The following is an 18,505-nucleotide window of genomic DNA, read 5'->3' as shown; positions in this document are numbered from 1 at the left end:
AAAGTGTGTAAAGTTGAGAATTTTAGCGTCTTTTGAGTAAAATGGGCAAATTGGCTATAAATAGAGCGTTCTGGCGATCCTTGGCAAAAGAAAAGGGGCAGGCGAATAATTGGTCAAAATCGGGGGAAGGGGAAGGGGGTATATAACCCAGGCGAAGCAGTGGGAGCAAGCTTTCATTTCATTGTACCAACAACGCGCGTACTTTAACAGATTCCAATTTTTACAGATTTTGTTGCTTCTTTCTTTGCTTCCTTCATGGCTGCCCAAATCGCCAGACGCGTCCTGCGAAGCCGTTCAGCCAGATCTTTTCCGCTCCATCGGCTAGGGTTTTCTCGTGCTTCGATCGCGGCCTGTCCTCCGCCTCCGATCCCATCCGCGCCACTCTCTTCCCCGGCGACGGCATCGGTCCCGAGATCGCCGAGTCCGTCAAACAGGTCCCTCCTCCTCCTCCTCCTCCTCTCTCTCTCTCTCTCACACTCGCGCGCCCGCCACACTCTTTTTCATCACTATATCCTTATTTGTTATTGGTTACGTTGCAAGTGTCTGTAAATTAACTGGTGGCAGCTGAATTTTGGTAAACATGTTTAGATTACGGGTTCAGGTTTCGTTAATTTGAATTTTGTATTTTGTATAGGTGGTTTGTTCTTGATGATGTTTACTTGCAATGTTAATGGGTATGCAGAATTGGGGCTACCTAAGTTTATATTTACCATGCTGTATTGTTGTTCTAATTAATGGAAATCGCTCTGTTTGCTTTGCGACTAACAGTGGACATGATTAGAAAATTGCGGTGCTCTGTTCTTATATTGAAATTTCAGAAACCATCTTAATTTCAATGTCTCTCATAGAATGAAGGAAGTTGTTTTGCATTTTGATTCTATCTGCAAGTTCGTTTCTGCGACAAGCTTCTATCAGAACAGTAGTAGTGTAAAGTACTGCCTTTTCAGATGGTTCTCAACTATTAATTCCCATGTTCAAGGTTTCTCAGTATGAAAACACATAAACTTAGTTTGTGCTACTGAGGCTTGTAGAATGATTGCAATGCAACATCTACATATTTTTGGCAGGTTAGAATTTTCTGATGAATACAAAAGGTGGGTCTATTTTATTGTACCCCAAATTAGTTGTTTGTGCCATTAACTTTCATGTCAGATGCTGTTGTTTGTTGTTGATGATAATTTTAGCTGTTGCAAATATGACCATTTTCACTAATGCAGGTATACCAAGCAGCTGAAGTGCCAATTGAATGGGAGGAACACTATGTTGGGCAGGAAGTTGATCCTAGAACTCAGAGTTTTCTCACATGGGAAAGTTTAGAATCAGTACGGCGCAACAAGGTTGGCTTAAAAGGGCCAATGGCCACCCCAATTGGAAAGGGTCATAGGTCATTGAACCTTACTTTAAGGAAAGAACTTAATTTGTATGCTAATGTAAGACCTTGCTACAGTCTTCCCGGCTACAAGACTCGATATGATGATGTAAATCTCATCACCATCCGGGAGAATACAGAAGGGGAATATAGTGGTCTTGAACATCAAGTAAGTTTATGTAGCAATCTACATATTCATAGAAAAAAATCCATTTCATTCTGATTTAATGGGGTTCTTCTTCTGTTGATAGGTGGTGAGGGGTGTAGTTGAAAGTTTGAAGATTATTACTCGTCAAGCAAGTCTTAGGGTAGCTGAATATGCATTTCACTATGCCAAGACCCATGGAAGAGAGAGAGTGTCAGCAATTCACAAAGCAAACATCATGCAGAAAACAGATGGTCTTTTTCTCAAGGTTTGAGGCGAGGAAATGCTTAAATTGTAAACAATATGATTGTCTTTGTATGTGATATCACATTTGAATTCAATTTATTTCTGTGCAGTGTTGTCGTGAGGTTGCAGAGAAGTACCCAGAGATCACATATGAAGAAGTGGTTATTGACAACTGCTGTATGATGGTACAGACACACTCTCATTATTGATTTTCATGTTTTATAGTATTCTAGTGGAATAACTATTCCTCTGTACTACTAGTTTACCTGTTATTGCATGTCTCTTTTCTTGAAAATTACAATATCATTGTAAGAAAGATAACATAGTTGAGAAGGCATTCCATATTTTTTCTTCTGCAAACGAAGATATGTCACGTAAGTTGAATGAAACCTTACTGACCAGCAGCTTTCTGTATACAGCTTGTGAAGAATCCGGCTCTTTTTGATGTTCTAGTGATGCCTAATCTTTATGGTGACATTATCAGTGACCTTTGTGCTGGGTTGATTGGGGGCTTGGGCTTGACACCAAGGTATTTCCTTTTGTTTTTTATTTTTTATTGTTGAGATTACACACACACACATATGAGCACGTCAAACTGAAATGTGCAATAGAACATGCATATTTTCCCAATTGATTTGACATCCTATGCAGCTGCAATATTGGCGAGGGAGGCATTGCTCTTGCTGAGGCAGTACATGGTTCTGCACCTGATATTGCCGGGAAGGTCAGTGATCACATCTATACCATTTTTACCTGTGTATGTGGTGATTATGTATTGCTATTCGGCTTTCACTTCTATGTTTGACTGAAAATTCCATTTTCCTGACTTTTAGCCAAATATTTAGTGTAAGTGCGGTTAATCTATTTGATACAATGACCTGAGTTAGAACAAGGATGAAAATAGTGGATATGTCATATTTATTTCTTTAGTCCAGGTCTTGTTTTATTTAAGTTTGTCCAGGTGTATTTGGCCCTCATGGCACAGTGGGAAGGTTGTTGTGGGATCCTCTCTTAGCTCTCTACTAGCCTCCTCTGTGGAGACTTCTATTGGTGTTGTGGATTTTCATGAAAATTCCTCTATGTGGAAGAGTAGGTTTGAAGAGTACAATTGTGGTCTCTTTTTGGAAGGGGAGGTTGCAGGTTTCTGTTTACAGTTTGAGATAGAAGTTCCATGCTTGTACTGTTTCATTTTAGCCTTCTTTTCATCATTGTTGGAGTATTAGGGGGTGCTGATGTTATGCTAGCTACGTAGCCTTTCTTTGAGAAAAGCTTCAATACTTGTTTGCTAACCCTTACGCCTGAGAAGCATAGCATAATGGAGTTTAATGATAGATGACTTTTGACAATGTAATCCTTTAATTCTTCTCTTCTTTTTCTTAAATAGTATTTTCCAGGGCCACAGGTTAGGTTTTGGTTAGATGACTGGTATAGGTGCAGGTCCTTGTCAGCTGTCTTCCTTGATCTTTCCTATCCAGTAAAGCCTAGGGTTAGATTTCTTTTTCCCAGTGGTATTATTCAGTCGTAGATCCAACCTAGTGGGATTAAGGCTTCTAATGTTTTGTTGTAGTAATAGTGGTATCGCTCAGCCCCCTGGCTTCAATTGTATTTTCCTGACTGGAATATGGGCTTTGCAGTTGCTTTATTTAGTTTGCATTCCATGATTGCTTTATGCCAGCAGTAGGCAGGGCATGTGGGTTTAGTACCCACTGGGAAATGGGGGCATTCCAGCTTTCTTCTTTCTAATAAGTCCTTTGTCTCCCAGGCCATTTTCCCTGGAAGGAGATTTGGATATGAAGGGCGCATTGCCACCTTTATTTGGGATGCCTCAATTTGGTTTACCTTAATTTGTGGAGGAAATGGTAGGTCATGGTTGATTGGTGCTTCTTGTGCAAATTGAGGAATTAGTGAACCACTTGTTTCTTCGTTGTCCTGCGGCTTGACGTGGTGGTGTCTTCATTTTTTTTTTTTTTTTCCCAGATGACTTGTCTTAATTCATTTTAGTATTGGATTTATGTGGTCTTTGCCTCAGAGTTTCCTCAGACAATATTAAAGGAAATGTGTTATTATCCTTTTTTGTGTGATTTGGAGAGGAACTGTAGAGCTTTCAAGGCTATAAAACATTATTGCCAGTGTTTAAAGGGCATACTAGCCTAGTTGCCCTTTTTTTTCCCTAATTGAGACTGGAATTTTCATTTTCTTGCCAGTGGTTACAAGCTTATGCACGCAGGCTTTTTATACCCTGTTCTTGGAGATTTCTAGTGCACTGATTATTGTTACTTTTCTAAAAAAAGTCTGTCCAAGTTCGTAAATAGGAATGGTCGGATTATATCTCACATAACATTGAATCTACTTCCATGAACCATAGAAATGTGGACTTCACAGCCTAGCTTTATCATCCATCTAAATGATACTTTGGTTGGTGATCTATTGCATATAATTCCTTTTTCTTTTTTCTGGTAATCATATTTCCTTACACTTCCCTTTCCAACCTTTGCTTGGAGGATTCTTACATCTGCTCGAGTCTTTCCGCTTGTTTATCTGCTTCTTTGATATGCTGTTCTCTTTTGGGAACTCCATCTCCTTGTGTCCTTAAAACTGTTATTTCTTTTGTGCTGCGTTTCATCTCCTAGAACTCGACTTGTTAATTAACCTGCTGCTTTTGTTGGATCTATACATAGAACTTGGCAAACCCAACTGCTCTACTGTTGAGTTCTGTGATGATGCTTCGCCATCTGGAACTGAGCGATAAAGCTGATCGGATCCATAATGCTATCATCAACACAATTGCCGAAGGAAAGTACCGGACTGCTGACCTCGGCGGCTCTTCATCAACGGCCGATTTCACGAAGGCAATCATTGATCATCTCTAAGAACACGGCACTCGTAATGTTTGATTATGGGTAGGGTTGAGAACACTTTTTCTTCCCTGCGATATCCTTTTCGAAGATGTGCTGTAAACGTTGTCTAGCAGTTTTTGAGGGCACAAGACCACCACATGTCGTTGATTTTCATGAGGGCAACTAATATCCAACAGCATGTGATTTGGGGAGAACTTGATTAAGCTTGCATTCATTGTAGGTCAAACTGGTCGGTCTTTGCTAAGTGTTGAAACGCAAAGAGAGGCACCAGAGAATCTCAATACTCATAATGCCATTGTCTGCCATTGTCACTTTGAATAAATTAAAGCATATTAGGCAATTTTTCTTCCCCATATTTAGCCCTCCTCTGGTCATGTCTGCTGAGAGCTTCTTTGCCTAATGCACACTGATATATTCATTCAGCCCGAAAACATCTGCCGAATCTGTGGGCTGGCTGGTTGAAATTGAAAATCTCATTCCCATTCCGCCCACATATTCAGCCAATGTGGGTCTTTTTAACTTTTGAGTATCATATTATTATTCTTGCAGTTTTATTACACATTGCAAATTACATGGTGTTGAGATGTGTTTGTGGTAAATTTGTAGAATATGCATAGCATTTGAGATGTTGAGTTGGCTTTTTTTTTTTTTTTTTTTTGCAAAAGCTTTTTTGTAAGTGCTTATTATTGGGGATTAAGTTTTAGGATTTTTAAATCATGAAACTTAAATTAATTCCATTTATTTATCTAAACATCCAAATTTACTTTGACTTAAATTTTGCTTATAAATAAAAAATAATCTTAAACTATTATTCTTATTCACATGTGGATAATAATAAAATTTATACTTGTAGCCATTCTCGTTTAATTTTGTTGTTTTCAGTTATTGTGTTTGTTTCCAAAAATGAAAAAAATCAACTCAATTCTTAAAAGAAATGGCGAAAAGTATTGTTTGTCTCCACCACCCCATTTGTTGAACTGACTTTTTTTATTTACTTTTTAAAATATTTATTTTTATAAATAATTATAAATTTAAGAATATAATCTTTAAAAATTTGTTAAATAAGTATATAAATTATAAAAAAAAATATATAGGACATGAGGCTGGCTGCGGGGAATTGGGGAGTGGCATGGCAAGAGTCAAACTAGAACTATTATCAACCATCACACTAAAGAAGAAGAAATCGTGAGATCAAGTGGTGGGGCCTCGAGGAGGGCATGTTAAGAAGAAGAAGAAGATGTATCTCCTCTATTAAAATTTAGGGCAGAGGTTAAGTATTTGAGTTATGATAAATTAATATTTGTTTCACTAAGTTATGGGTTCGACTTTTTGTCATGTGCAGTGAGATAAAATTTTTATCTACGATTTACTTTATCTGTTGAAATTGAGGGCACGAGCGATAGGAGATCGCGTAAGGATGGTAATCCTAAGAAGAATAAGATATAGGTTCTCAGGGCATAGGTCAAGTGATTGGACCACGATAAAGTTGAGATTCGCACCAGTAAGTCGTGTGTTCGATTCCTTATCTTGTGCAATGAGATAAAGTCTTTATCTGCGATTTACCTTCTCTGTCGAAATCGAGGACGTGAGATGCAAAGGACCACATAAGGACAATAATAATCCCAAGAAAAAGAAGATGTAGCCCTCCATGAGCATAGTATAGTAGTAAAACATCTAGAGTTTTATATGGAGTATTAAGGTTTGAATCAGTGTGGTGATTTTCTTAAAGGTTTAAGTTTCGCATGAACTGTGCCGAATGTCTAGCTCGGTTGTGTATAGATTGTGTCTGTATCTGGATTTATCTGGATGATGCATCAGGAGGGAAGATCACCCACCCCTGGGGATTAGCTGTGCAAAACTCAGACACCTCAGGTGAATAAAAAAAGAAAGAAAAGAAGATGTACATCCCATGGGTGACTCTAATGACAACAGTAGGTGATAGATATGTTTGAGAACTCATATTTAAAATCTTCTAAATGCGTTAGATTAAATTATGATTTACCTGAAAGTGGGTTGGGGTGAGAGCCACTTCTCCCAAGAATAGTAGGATGTAAATTCTGACTTTTGGGTTATTAAAAAAAAAAAAAAAAGAAGAAGAATAAGAAGATGCAGTAGCCTCTACAAGCATGATGCAATGATCAAGTACTTGGGGTTTTATATAAAATATCGGAATTTAAATCAGTGCGACAACTTAAAAAGCAGAATTATTATTAGAAGACAACATTTAACTATAAAATAATAATAAAATTGAAAAACAAATCTTACATGGATTACTCTGAATGTTTAATTTTGAGTATGTGTAGACTGTGATCTTATTAAATATATTTAAATAATGTATAGGAAAAGAAAGTCGCCTAATTTTAAAAATTAGTCCCGTAAAATTCACACTTAGTAAATAAAATGAAAAAGTAATCGTCGGTACTTTTTTAATCGTACCAGCACTTACTACTTTTTGACCATTTTCTCGCTTTGCCCCTCTCTCTGCCCTTTTCAACCCCATCAATCAATCAATAATCTAATCGCCATTTCTGCACATCTTATCTTATGTAGATTGATAGAGCCAGCCAGCCAGCTTATTAGTTCCTTCCTTCTCTGTCGGCAAATGCCTGGCTTTGCCATTTCCAGCTTCCCATCCCATCTCAACACTGAGCAGCAGCGATGGAGTCCTGCGAGGGCATTCTATTAATGGGAATGGGCATTGGGCAACCCTCTCTTGGACTGGTCTCGATTGCCTTGCATACTTCCGGTTTGTATGCTTTCCTACGGGTTCCGAGTCTGATAAATATCTGATTAAGATGGTTTTTCAAACTTGCGGTTTTTATTCTAGATTATCATTTGACTTGAATGTGTCTAAAATTTGCCCCCTTTTTCAGATCTATTATTCTCGGGTTTCAGTGTTATGCCAATCGTTTAACCAATTCATATCGTTTAACCAATTCATATCATGCTCAACTCTAGTCTGTAAGTGCTTTTCTCACTTGGGTGGAAAAGGTGAAATTTCTCACTGGTCCTACACATTGCTCCATGTATGTAGGAGGGGTTAATCACGGTACACGACAATACATTAAATAAGAGGTACAGTATATGGTACTCATAAAGAGTCACTCCACAGGAAAGGTGAAATTCTCACACTGCGACTGTCATGACTCGAACCTCTATTTTTTGGTGCAATCTATTGCCTGAGAATCAATCTACTACCTGCATCTTTGGCTGCTTTTCTCACTTGTTGTATTTGTTATTGATCGTTCAATAAGCCATCTGAGAGCAGATAACAAACGGTTAGGGCAGCAAGTAAACCACATCATCATATTGCAATAGACTTTAATGATTAATATATAAACTAAACTGAAATTTCAGAATAAATTAAAAGAAAAAGGGTACAAGCTTTAAGTTTGACGTTTTTTTGGGGGGTTCATTTTCCTTGCATTCTATGAATGCTGGTGGTGTTGGGCTATTTTCAGATTGTAGATTTCAGCAACTGATGCAGATTTTATCTTTAGCTGGCTGAACACACCAAAAAAATTGTGTGCTGGGCTAGCTAGGCCTGGCCTTCCACGTAAAAATGTGAGCCATGTTGGACCTTGAGCCCGAATTTCGGTTCAATTGAGCGCTCTTGTTGTATATAAGTTCAGATAAGTTAATTCAGTTGTCAAATCACAAAAATAACAGAATGCTCACCCTTATCTAGGTTTGCCAGCTCAATAGATCTTGCCAATGCATGGTTGTTTACACCATTTCTTTGAACTTTTTCAACTCCTAAATATTCAAGTCCTTGAAATCTTCACGCTTTAAAAACTTTGAATCAACAATTAATCTTTTGAATCCAGTGTTTCGGTTGAAATCGTGTCATGTCCTCCTTGATTTTGCAATCTATCCTTAGTATAGTATTCAACCAATTTCTGAGACAAATACACATTTAATTTGTAGAGTTATAGTGGCATTTGATTCCTTAATTTTGTTGTTCAATTCTCTATTTTCTCCCTTAAAATAAGATTTTGATGCAACTGTAGATCTCCCCAGAGTCCGCGTTCAGCTTGTTGCTGAACATGCAGCTGCAAATAACAAGGCATTTTCTTCTGTCATATAATTGAAATGGCCGCCCACATATATACCTAGATATGTGTGTGTTTGCAGTAGTTTCTGCAAGAATTAAATATCATTGATTTATGATCCGTCTGCAGGTCTTCATGATGAATCTTTCCGCTCCTGTTATCTGCTAATTCTTCAAGGATATGCACAAGAAAAGCTCTTACCGTAGCTAGCTCTGATTCCTATGTTTTTTTGTTTTTGTCACTAACCATATATATATAGTCGGCAATGAAAATATATATCGACATATATATATATATATGGATGATGCATTTTCTCATTCTAGGTACGTGGGCTTTGTTTTTGGAAACGGGACAGAAGCAAGAACCTTCTCAAGAGTTCATGGCTGGCAGGTAATGTTTGTACCGGCAACGGATGTCTTGGATAAATTTTAAGATGTTTTCGTGATGTAGGAACCTTAATTTCTCAGGACTGAGAATGTTGAGGAGATAGCTTTAAGAATTTCCGGGTGGCCCAAAGCATCTGGAACACACACAAGAGGATTACTGTGATCCTGTCGCCGTGGCCATGATGCATGGGAATTAAGGTCAGATTATTCCCTGCGACATAAACACATAAAAAGGAAAAGACAGTTAACTCGTTTTAATTTTCTTCTACATTTTCTTTCTCATTTGTTTTTGTTTATTTTTTTTCCTTTTATTGGAAAGAAAATTTGCTCTCGTCCATATTTGGAACCAGAGCTTATGGAGAAAAAAAGAAGGTGAAAGTGAAAGAAAATAGAATGCAGACATTAATTTATTATATATGTTCTTACATTTATAAAAAATGATGAATATATCTTTTTGTTTATGCTTCAAGATTTTGTTATCAATAATTTTGTAAATGTATGGATTGAGATGATGTTATGAACTTACTAATTAAGTTGGCTTCTTTGATGATAAAATTTCTTCAATAGAAGCGGCATGCATGTTGTTTGTAAAATAGATTGTTCTGTCTATTTTATTTAGAACTTGCTCAGAAAATCTCTTCTATTACTTAAGTCAATGATCAATAAAGGATAAAGAGTATATGAGAAATCAAAGTCACTCAAAATGGCAAATTAATGGACAAATACAACACTGAAATGCATTAGGTTTTCAAGTGTAGCAGCCCATGAAAATGAAGAAGAAGAAGAAAAACAAGATCTTTGCCGAGTGCAATGTTTATACCCCATCCTTGGAAAGTCTCAACCTCACACACTTTACACCCATCATTGCTCTTGATGAAAAAGCATGGGTGATCGAGTGACGTGTGATGGGAGAACTATCCAATGAGGTTAAAAGCGTAATCACAAGTAGTTTGAATTTATTAGGGATGTCATTGTTAGTGAACCTATTTAGTTAGTAATTTGGCAATTATGGTGGGAACATTGTGAGTGAGTGAGTGGATAGATAATGGGGATAGATGTTGTTTGAGACTAATGTTCAATGACTTTGAATAAAATTGGTGAATATATTTAAGGAGGGTCCACATTTGAATATCAGGGTCTGATAAGAAGTCTGAATTATTGTGTAATTCTATACAACTTTAAAGAAAATGTTAGTGAATGTAGTTAAAGGGTATTTTGCACACTAGATCAAGGTGTGGACTAAATCTAGACAATTCTCTCCCAAAGTAAAAATCTAATGGTGAATATTTTCTTAATAAGTTAGTTCTTACTAAATACGTGTAATAGTGATTAACTTTATTTTGCACGAATCTTTAATAGAAAGCTCACGAAAGGAACGAAAAATTAAACTTACTTATAATACAATTATTATTTAATATCAAACTACCATACGAAGCATAATTTGGTCCTGTTTGTTGCAGCTTTAAAAGTGCAACTTCTAGATTCTAGTTTCAAAAAAGTTGAGATTTAATGTTTGTTTTAGCTTATAGAATTATAACTTATAGTTTTTACTAGCTTTTAGAAGGGGTAAAAGCTAGCTTTTTCAAAGCTGGGGTACCCTAGCTTTTACAACTTTTACTTAAATAATTATATTTTTATGACAATTTTGTTCTTGTTGTTAGTAAAGAATTACCCTCTTGTCTACGCAATCATTAGTTTTTCTTCTCCATCGCCATCTCCATTTTCAAATCTCTTCCTCTCTTTCGTCATCTTTCTCTTTCTCTATACTTTAATTAATTTTTTTATAACACTTGAAACTTATACATATACATTAATTAATTTTTAAATTATCATTCTATAACTACTAAGAGTATTATGGATAATTATACAAAAATAAATTATGTTACAGCTTATGGTATCAAACACCACAACTACTTAATTACAATTTCTAAGAAATTGCAACAAACAGATTCATAACTTATTCTAAATTTTAAAAATTATAATCTAAAAAATTATAAATTATAATTTCTTTAATTAAGCCGCAACAAATGCCACCCCCCCCCCCTCTCTCTCTCTCTCTCTCTCTGTTTCTTATTAAAACCAACGGTAAAATTTTCTTCAACACAACAAATAAAAATCGCGTTCTCTTTCCTTCCCCCTCCACTCTCCATGTCGAAGAATAGCCGAATTCTTGTGGTCGATTCGAAGAAGAAAGCGAGAGCGCCAAAGTGAGAGAGTTCGATTCGGCGCCGCCATGAACCGCCCCCAGGATCCGCCGGAATTCGCCGTGAACAGTGCCACGCAACTCCTTAGGCGAACAAGCTCAATCTTCTACTGGCATCTACTTACATTCGTCTTCTTGGCCTTTCTTCTCCTCGGCTTCCGCTACTATGTCGAGACAGGCAGTAACTTCCTCGCCGCCTCCGTTGACCGCGACCCTTCCTTCCGGCTCCTCCTCTCTCGCCTAAACATTACCACCGGCGTACAGCCACCCCGCCACCGCCGGCGCCGCCCCCTCATCACTCGCATCGGTGTTCCCGACGGCGACTTCTTCGGCCGCGATGACGGCCCCAAGGCGCCGCCTAATGCCAGTTTCTTGATTCTCGGGAACTCTGGCCCCAGGTTAGGGTTTTCAAATTCTGTTTCCGATAACGGAATTAGGTTTCTCGAAATCGTTCGCTGGCGGTTGTCTTTTCAATTCGAGGAGAGTACATTCGGATCTGTAGAGTTATCGACGGAGGAGACCGATATGACGGATGAGTTTAAGAAAGTGAATAGTTCACCCGAACTGGGTGAAGATAATGAGACGGAAAGGTCGGTGATTTGGGAATTCTTGGTTAAAGGTTTGGAACCCCAGCAGCATAATGCATCGGATGTTTTCTTTGTTGTATTTTTGATATGTGTTGCATATGGACATGTAGTTCTATGTTTTGTAATTACTTATACTCTCATTCTTGGGATTGTTTTTGTTGCTGTTGTGAATCGTATATTAGGGAGGCACTATCCACAGGCTCGGATTATGCGAGATGGTTTAAGTTTGGGTTTCAGACGGCTTTCTGGGTTTATTCTTATTAGATGGTTTGTGAGGGATGTAGTCACGCAGATTCTGAGCATTTTGTTCTTAGGTGAAATTGGAGATCAGTATTCATTCTTCAAGATTTTTGTGCGGTTAAAGTCGATGCCTTTCCTGATAATGTCTCCATTCATTTGGGAACTCGAGAAGGATACTGCAAGTTTCTTGCTTGTGTGGATTTTCTTGGAGATAATTGTGGAATTCATTTTTGCTGTGGGTTCTTGGGTTGCAATTGTAGACCATAGGAGGGATTTGCTGGAAACTGTAAGAGAAGGGTGTTATTTGTTATTGACGATGTTTCAGCAGGCCGTTGTCATTCAATGTTTTGAGGTTATGCTATGTGGACCATTTACAAGGTGGATTTTGGTTCAGTATGTGGGGAAATACTTTACAACTGCTTTCCAGTCCGTGATGGAGGTTTATTTCATGGTGGCTTGGCTGATATTTTACTTTGCTGTGAGATCCACTGATGCTACTAATCTTGGAGGGACATTTGGGCGGAGAGAGCTAGAGGAGTTTATCCAGAGATGATGCTCAAATGATTGAGTTCTTAGCATTTGCTTTGCAGTCTATGAATGATTGAGCACTGCCATTATTTTGTGTTGCCACCGTGCTCCAGAAAAGTGTGTACTGCCATTATTTTTCAAACTTGGGCTTTTCCAGCTTATGCCCTACATTGTATGGTCTTCTTGATGTGATAACTATACAGGGCAATAGTCATATTCTGCCTAAACTGTGTTGTACTTGCAAGGCTGATGGCGTAGAACACACAGAAAACCATCAAATCCTTTTCTTTTTTCTTTTTTTTCATGGGAGATTGATGGCATGTACATTTCGTAGAAACCTATGGCCAATTTTGGCCATTTTTCAGTATAGCCCGTTGTACTTTTGACATTCTGTAATTGACATCTAAGTAATATTTTTTTCTCAAATTTGGCTTTACTTAGTATAGGATGTGTTGAAACCATGGACCCTGGTTATTTATTGTTTTGGGTTGCAATTTTGACATTCCAACAACCATCATCCCCATACATGGCAGGCATGTAAGCTCCTCTGGATGCAATTTTCTTTATATTCTAAGTACTTTACTGGTTTACATTTGTAGCAATTACCCTCCTCCTTCCCAGTCCAAACACACACACACACACACACACACAAATGAAAAGGAAAATAAGGTAAACAATGTTTAAGAACGTATTATCACATGCCCCCGTCAACAAAGACAGCTGGACGCATAAACACAAGAAAGAATGGTGGATTTTTGTTTTATCTATGCACCATGCAGCCTCTGAATTTTGCTACAGTGATTACATTTGCTCTGTATCCCTTCTTTGTGTTATTCTTCGGACCTCCTGAAATTGAGAAAAAAAAGGGTCATTTCCTATCGTTACCAGTTCTCCCTCCATAAGCATCTGCTATTGCTACGCATTAACTTGTGTAGTATGTGCACTATGCAGCGTCTGAATCTTGTTACAATGACAACCTTTGCTCTGTATCTCTTATTTCTGTTATTCGTTGGATCTCCGGGAATTGGGAAAAAAGGGTCATTTCCTATCATTACTGCTTCCCCTTTCCTAAGTATCTGCTGTTGGTATCCATGGCCATGAACTAGTGCAGTATATTAAAACTATCAAAAACTATACACCTTTATAATCCACTCTTTCTATAAGATCTAAGAAAATGTTGTACGCCTTCCTTCAAAGTGTGAATCAGCATAAAACAGATGCCTATTTTTGCCCCCCAAAATGTTATGCATAAAGTAAACTGTGGCCAGTTCCACCAACCAAGTTTTCATGGTCATTTTCTAGCACAATCATGCTACAAAATGTGAAATCCAGCCTTAGATAAGTATATTAAGCCCGCCCCTCAAATTTCTTCTAGAAATGCTCATTTATAAATCTGGCACAATATTTCCTATCATTTACACAAGCCTACAATCTTGGGATTACCACCCTTGTGTGGTTCTCCACCGCTCGTGCCCTCGATTTCGACATAAGAGAGGTAAATCTCATGTGAAAATTTTGTTTTACTGTGCAGAATAAGGAGTCGAGCCCATAATCTATCGGTGAGAATCCCAACTTATCATGATTTAATCACTTGACTTGTGATTTGAGGGCACACAAGTCTACAATCTTCATCACTACCCAGACGGTGAATAGAGAATCCATTGAATAGGCCTAGTTCTTTAAAGGATTATAAATTGACTCCCCAGCTTGGATCAACTCATTTCCTCCCAGACATTTGGACATGTGGAACAGTGTCCAAATAGTAAAGTGTACATCAGAGTCCCTCAATTGATCTTATGAAATGTCATCTATGTTCAGGAGGTGGGAAATGGTATAGGAAATGCAGACTTCTTGCATGCCATACGTCAAGTTGAATATGGGGACTGTAATTTGTCATTTATTGACATGGTAATTGGGTAACGTTGACTATGCAAGTTTTAAGTATTTCTTGTGCGTCCCCTCAATATCAGGGCAATAAGTTGCTTTGATCTTCTTTTTTCAAATTTAGTAGTTAGATAACAATTTATCTAACTGCTCACCAACTTAATTTATTCAGGTTCTCAGTTCAAGAACTGGGTGCCTCAATCTCACTGTTTCCATAGATTGACTGCAGCCTATAGCTGAGCATGTTGCTGCTGATAACAAGGTGACATGTAACATGTAGCCCTAAACCCATTCTATTTATTGTCTTAGAATCCCTTCTGCATGAACATCGTGTAAATTTCTTCCGCCTGCAATCTATGGGCTGAACTCTTCTGTTCCTTTTGACTTTTTTTTCTCCTAGAATAATTGTGAATTTGTTCTGGGGCATACCTTTTGGGATCGTGTATGTCGGCTTTGTTCAGAAATAGGAATCAAGAACCTTCTCAGGTCATGGCTAGTGCATATTTGTTGTTTGGCAATAGCCCTCATTGCATTTTTTGTGTTGAAGAGATAGGTTTAGGATGTCTCATTGGCCAAAGGCATCTGGAACATAGGAGAATGTCATTGCCCGGGTGCTAATCAAGTGGGCATTCCCAAGGATGGAAAGGTGAAACTATTTCCCATTTACAGTTGTTACCTGAAGAAATATCTGTCATGACAGGTACAGTATGTATTCCCTTTTCGCTCTTATTGCACTAGATGCTGGAGTTGATAAGCTTTTTCATCAAATGTACTAGAATGATAGAAATTTCCATTGTCTTTTTTCTTTCTTGAATGACTCTTGGCACTTCAGGACAATGATATATTCTTGCTTATATAGTTATAATTTACTCTGTTATATCAGAGCCAAACAGATTGAAGTATGTAGTGCACTACACTTATTTCACTTCATCCTTGCATAAGAGAGGCCGCGTCATATAAAGGGTCTCAGGTGGCTTTACATTACAAGAATACAGGAGATCACACATTTGACAAAAAAGTTTAGTGTTCCTGCCTCGTTATTGTAGGTCAATGTCTCTGGCTTAGCATCTACTTAGAAAGTAACTGTTCCTGCGGGTTGGCAAGACTGTTTTGTATGTGGAACATTGAGATGGAATTTTATAGTTCAGTAAGAGGACCTGTAAATGTAGATTTTGTGTACTCTTGCTTTAGGAAAGTAGTTGCGTCATGAAGCTTCTTCTATCGTTGTCGGGAAAAGCAATAGGCTCGGTCACCTCTAGCACTTAAAACCGAATGAATCTGAAATAAATATTCAAAGGCTAGAAGCACACATATATGTATACACAAAAACAAAAAACAAAACGAAAAGAATACAACAAGATTTTACCGTGGTTTACCCTTAAATATAGGGCTACATTCACGTTAAATTCCAACGACAAGAACTCACTGCACTAGTCAAAAAAATATTTACACCCTCACTGTACAAACTTACACCCTCACTATACACTCACTGGTCCTGTAACAAAAATGCCCAAAGACCACAAACAGATTAGAAGGCATACCTAAGGAACTAGAGAAAATGAAGAAGAAGAAGATGTATAGAGAAAATGAGAGGAAACCCTTAAGCAAAAGCAACCCGACTCCTTGCTCAAATGTAGAGGGATATAAACAGGTAAGGTATGAGGCAAAGCAACTACGGAGATAAGCCAGATGATAAGATCAACGACATCCACAACAATAAGCAACATGACAAGAATTGCAATCGGGATAATCAAACGTGCCACAATATAGAATGACAAGGGAGGTTGTCATTTTAACCATCCAATCACACAAGCTCTAAAACGGCAGTGTTTTGGAGCAGCCAATGTGTGGTTGCCACTTGGCCTTTAATCCCTGGTCCCAAAAAGGGCTACGTTTTGTGTTGATATTTCCCGATACTCAACGTATCGTAAATTCTCTCATGATCATTTACCCTTTTTTCTTAGTAATATGTTATTGAATGGAACAAGATTAAATTTGATGCTATTGCAGCTTATCCCTGTAAATTTGTATATGTTAAACTGTAGATATTTGGGATTTATTGTTTTTTACACCATTAGTCTTTTATCATTTCTTTCAATTTCTCAATGGGTAAGCGTTGAGACAAACTCTCAGTCAAGGTCCCCAGTGGTTTACCGATCTTCCTTTTCGATTTAAGAAAGAAAAATAAAGGACAGGTCTTGGTTGTAACAATAAGATTGTTCCTTTATGACTAAAAGATCGTGGTTTAAGTTGTAAAAATAATTTTTTATTCTAAAACAAAGTTAAAATTGCATATAAAAACATTTATTTTTTGTCCCTCGTCAAAACGAAATGTGTGGTATATTCAAAACATTCATATTAATGAGTTTTATCATGGTATATGAAATTTTAGTATGAACCTTTCATTTATACCAACGTATTACCCATCTCTATAGGGGGAAAAAACACCAAGAAATTTCACACTCAACAGTTGTTGAACATCAAGTACAGAGAGCTCAGATGTGTCTTTCATCGTTATGCATTATTACTTTTGACTGGTTAGAGCTCCCTCCGTAGAATTAAGAACATTTCTTTGGGTGAAGAAGCAACGAGTTAAAAAGCATTTGATTATCTTGGATTCAAATGCAATGAATTATTAACAGCTTGTAATGCCTATACCTATCATCTTCACGATCATTTAAACAGGAGAAATCACAGGCAAAAAGAGATTCCGGGATGCTCTGGCGAGGCAGCGCACCTGACGACGCTGAGGAAGACGTTCTCGTCGCAGGGGATGCAGAGCTTTGAGGTAGCAGTGAAATCATACTCCTCGCGAGCTTGATCCAGCAGAGCCTTGAAGAGAGGGTGCTTGAGCAGTGTGATTTTGATCACAAATCTCTTGTAATCTTGCCCTACATACACTACCAAGTGACCCTTTGGAACATCTCTTGGAATGGACTCGTCTTCTTCAATGGAAGGCCACCAGCCCCACTGGTAGCAGCATTCACAGCTGCCTGCTGATGAAGGTATCACTCTCTTCCCCATCCTCTTCCACTTGTTAATGCATTTCTTTAGAAATTTTCCCTTCATCACCATCTCAATGTGATATATATATTGAGAGAGAGAGAGAGAGAGAGAGAGAGAGAGAGAATGTTGATTCTAGGAAAGTGAGAGGTATATATAGGGTAATCATGTAGACACTGTTTGTGGCTTGATAATTTCCCTCGTCAAATATAATATATATCGGGTAAGGAAAAATTCATCAAAATACTGGAAGTTTAAAAAATATTACTGCCCAATCATTCTACATGAATTGAATGTACAAGATTCTATTTGAACATCATAAAAAATTCTCCGGTAAACTTGGCTTATTACTATTATTATTTTTATTGCAATTACAGGAAAGAAATGATGCTGTTGTAAAATTCTGTATAGAAAATATCAATATGTTTTAATGCAATGCATGCTTATTAATTAGTCTCTGTCTATCGCTATACGGATGATTATTTCTACAATGTATAAGACATTCTATTTGTATAATTATAAGCTAGCTTGGTTCTAGTTTTACAAAGATTCAATTGGCTCCCATCTTCCAAGGAACACATCCACACACACGAGTGCTTTGATTGGAACATTAATTAAATGGTTGACATTATTTGCAGGCAAGGGAGGGTTGAGATTCAAAATCTGCATGGTGGATATATGTGTGTGAGAGAGAGAGAGAGTTGCCGTGCTGTACTTTGTCTTGTCTCTCTTTTGATCTCCATGTGAAATTGTACGAACATGCAGGTTATCTCTCTCTCTCTCTCTATATATATATATATTGTGTGAATCACTTTTTCTTATGAAAAAAGTGTAAAAATATGACTATCCAGACTCTCATAAAATAAAAATGACAAATTTTGTTTATTGAAGACTTCTTTTTTTTTATTTTTTTTTTCTTATTGTATAAGCTTTGAAGTTATTCAAAAGGGAAAAAAATACAGAGAGAAGCCCCCACGCGGGCTGCTGATAGATAAGATATGAAA

At 37.6% G+C, this 18,505-nt stretch overlaps 3 protein-coding genes across 3 annotated transcripts; 2 read left to right on the top strand and 1 right to left on the bottom strand.

Moving 5' to 3' along the window:
• Positions 1 to 80: 80 nt before the first annotated feature.
• On the top strand, positions 81 to 5,200 carry LOC127788885 (isocitrate dehydrogenase [NAD] catalytic subunit 5, mitochondrial-like). Its single transcript, XM_052317549.1, is given in 8 exon segments — positions 81 to 292; positions 295 to 434; positions 1,218 to 1,538; positions 1,621 to 1,782; positions 1,871 to 1,945; positions 2,180 to 2,289; positions 2,412 to 2,484; positions 4,439 to 5,200. Coding segments are annotated over 8 exon segments (1,110 nt in total). The 5' UTR covers positions 81 to 255; the 3' UTR covers positions 4,631 to 5,200.
• Positions 5,201 to 11,289: 6,089 nt separating this feature from the next.
• On the top strand, positions 11,290 to 12,639 carry LOC127788800 (uncharacterized). Its single transcript, XM_052317414.1, has one exon. It carries the CDS (start codon positions 11,290 to 11,292, stop codon positions 12,637 to 12,639), a length of 1,350 nt encoding a protein of 449 aa, XP_052173374.1.
• Positions 12,640 to 17,189: 4,550 nt separating this feature from the next.
• On the bottom strand, positions 17,190 to 17,592 carry LOC127788761 (protein SMALL AUXIN UP-REGULATED RNA 12). Its single transcript, XM_052317364.1, has one exon. The coding sequence runs from the start codon at positions 17,571 to 17,573 to the stop codon at positions 17,190 to 17,192; it is 384 nt and encodes a 127-aa protein (XP_052173324.1). The 5' UTR covers positions 17,574 to 17,592.
• Positions 17,593 to 18,505: the final 913 nt, after the last annotated feature.

This window comes from Diospyros lotus, chromosome 13 (genome assembly GCF_014633365.1).
Source record: "Diospyros lotus cultivar Yz01 chromosome 13, ASM1463336v1, whole genome shotgun sequence".
Lineage (NCBI taxonomy): Eukaryota > Viridiplantae > Streptophyta > Magnoliopsida > Ericales > Ebenaceae > Diospyros > Diospyros lotus.
Note: the sequence above shows the minus strand (reverse complement) of the source record. Positions and strands in the feature narration are given on the sequence as shown.

Bases quoted from the DNA above. Each gene is read 5' to 3' on its own strand.
- LOC127788761 (XM_052317364.1), bottom strand. From the start codon at position 17,573: ATGGTGATGAAGGGAAAATTTCTAAAGAAATGCATTAACAAGTGGAAG.
- LOC127788800 (XM_052317414.1), top strand. From the start codon at position 11,290: ATGAACCGCCCCCAGGATCCGCCGGAATTCGCCGTGAACAGTGCCACG.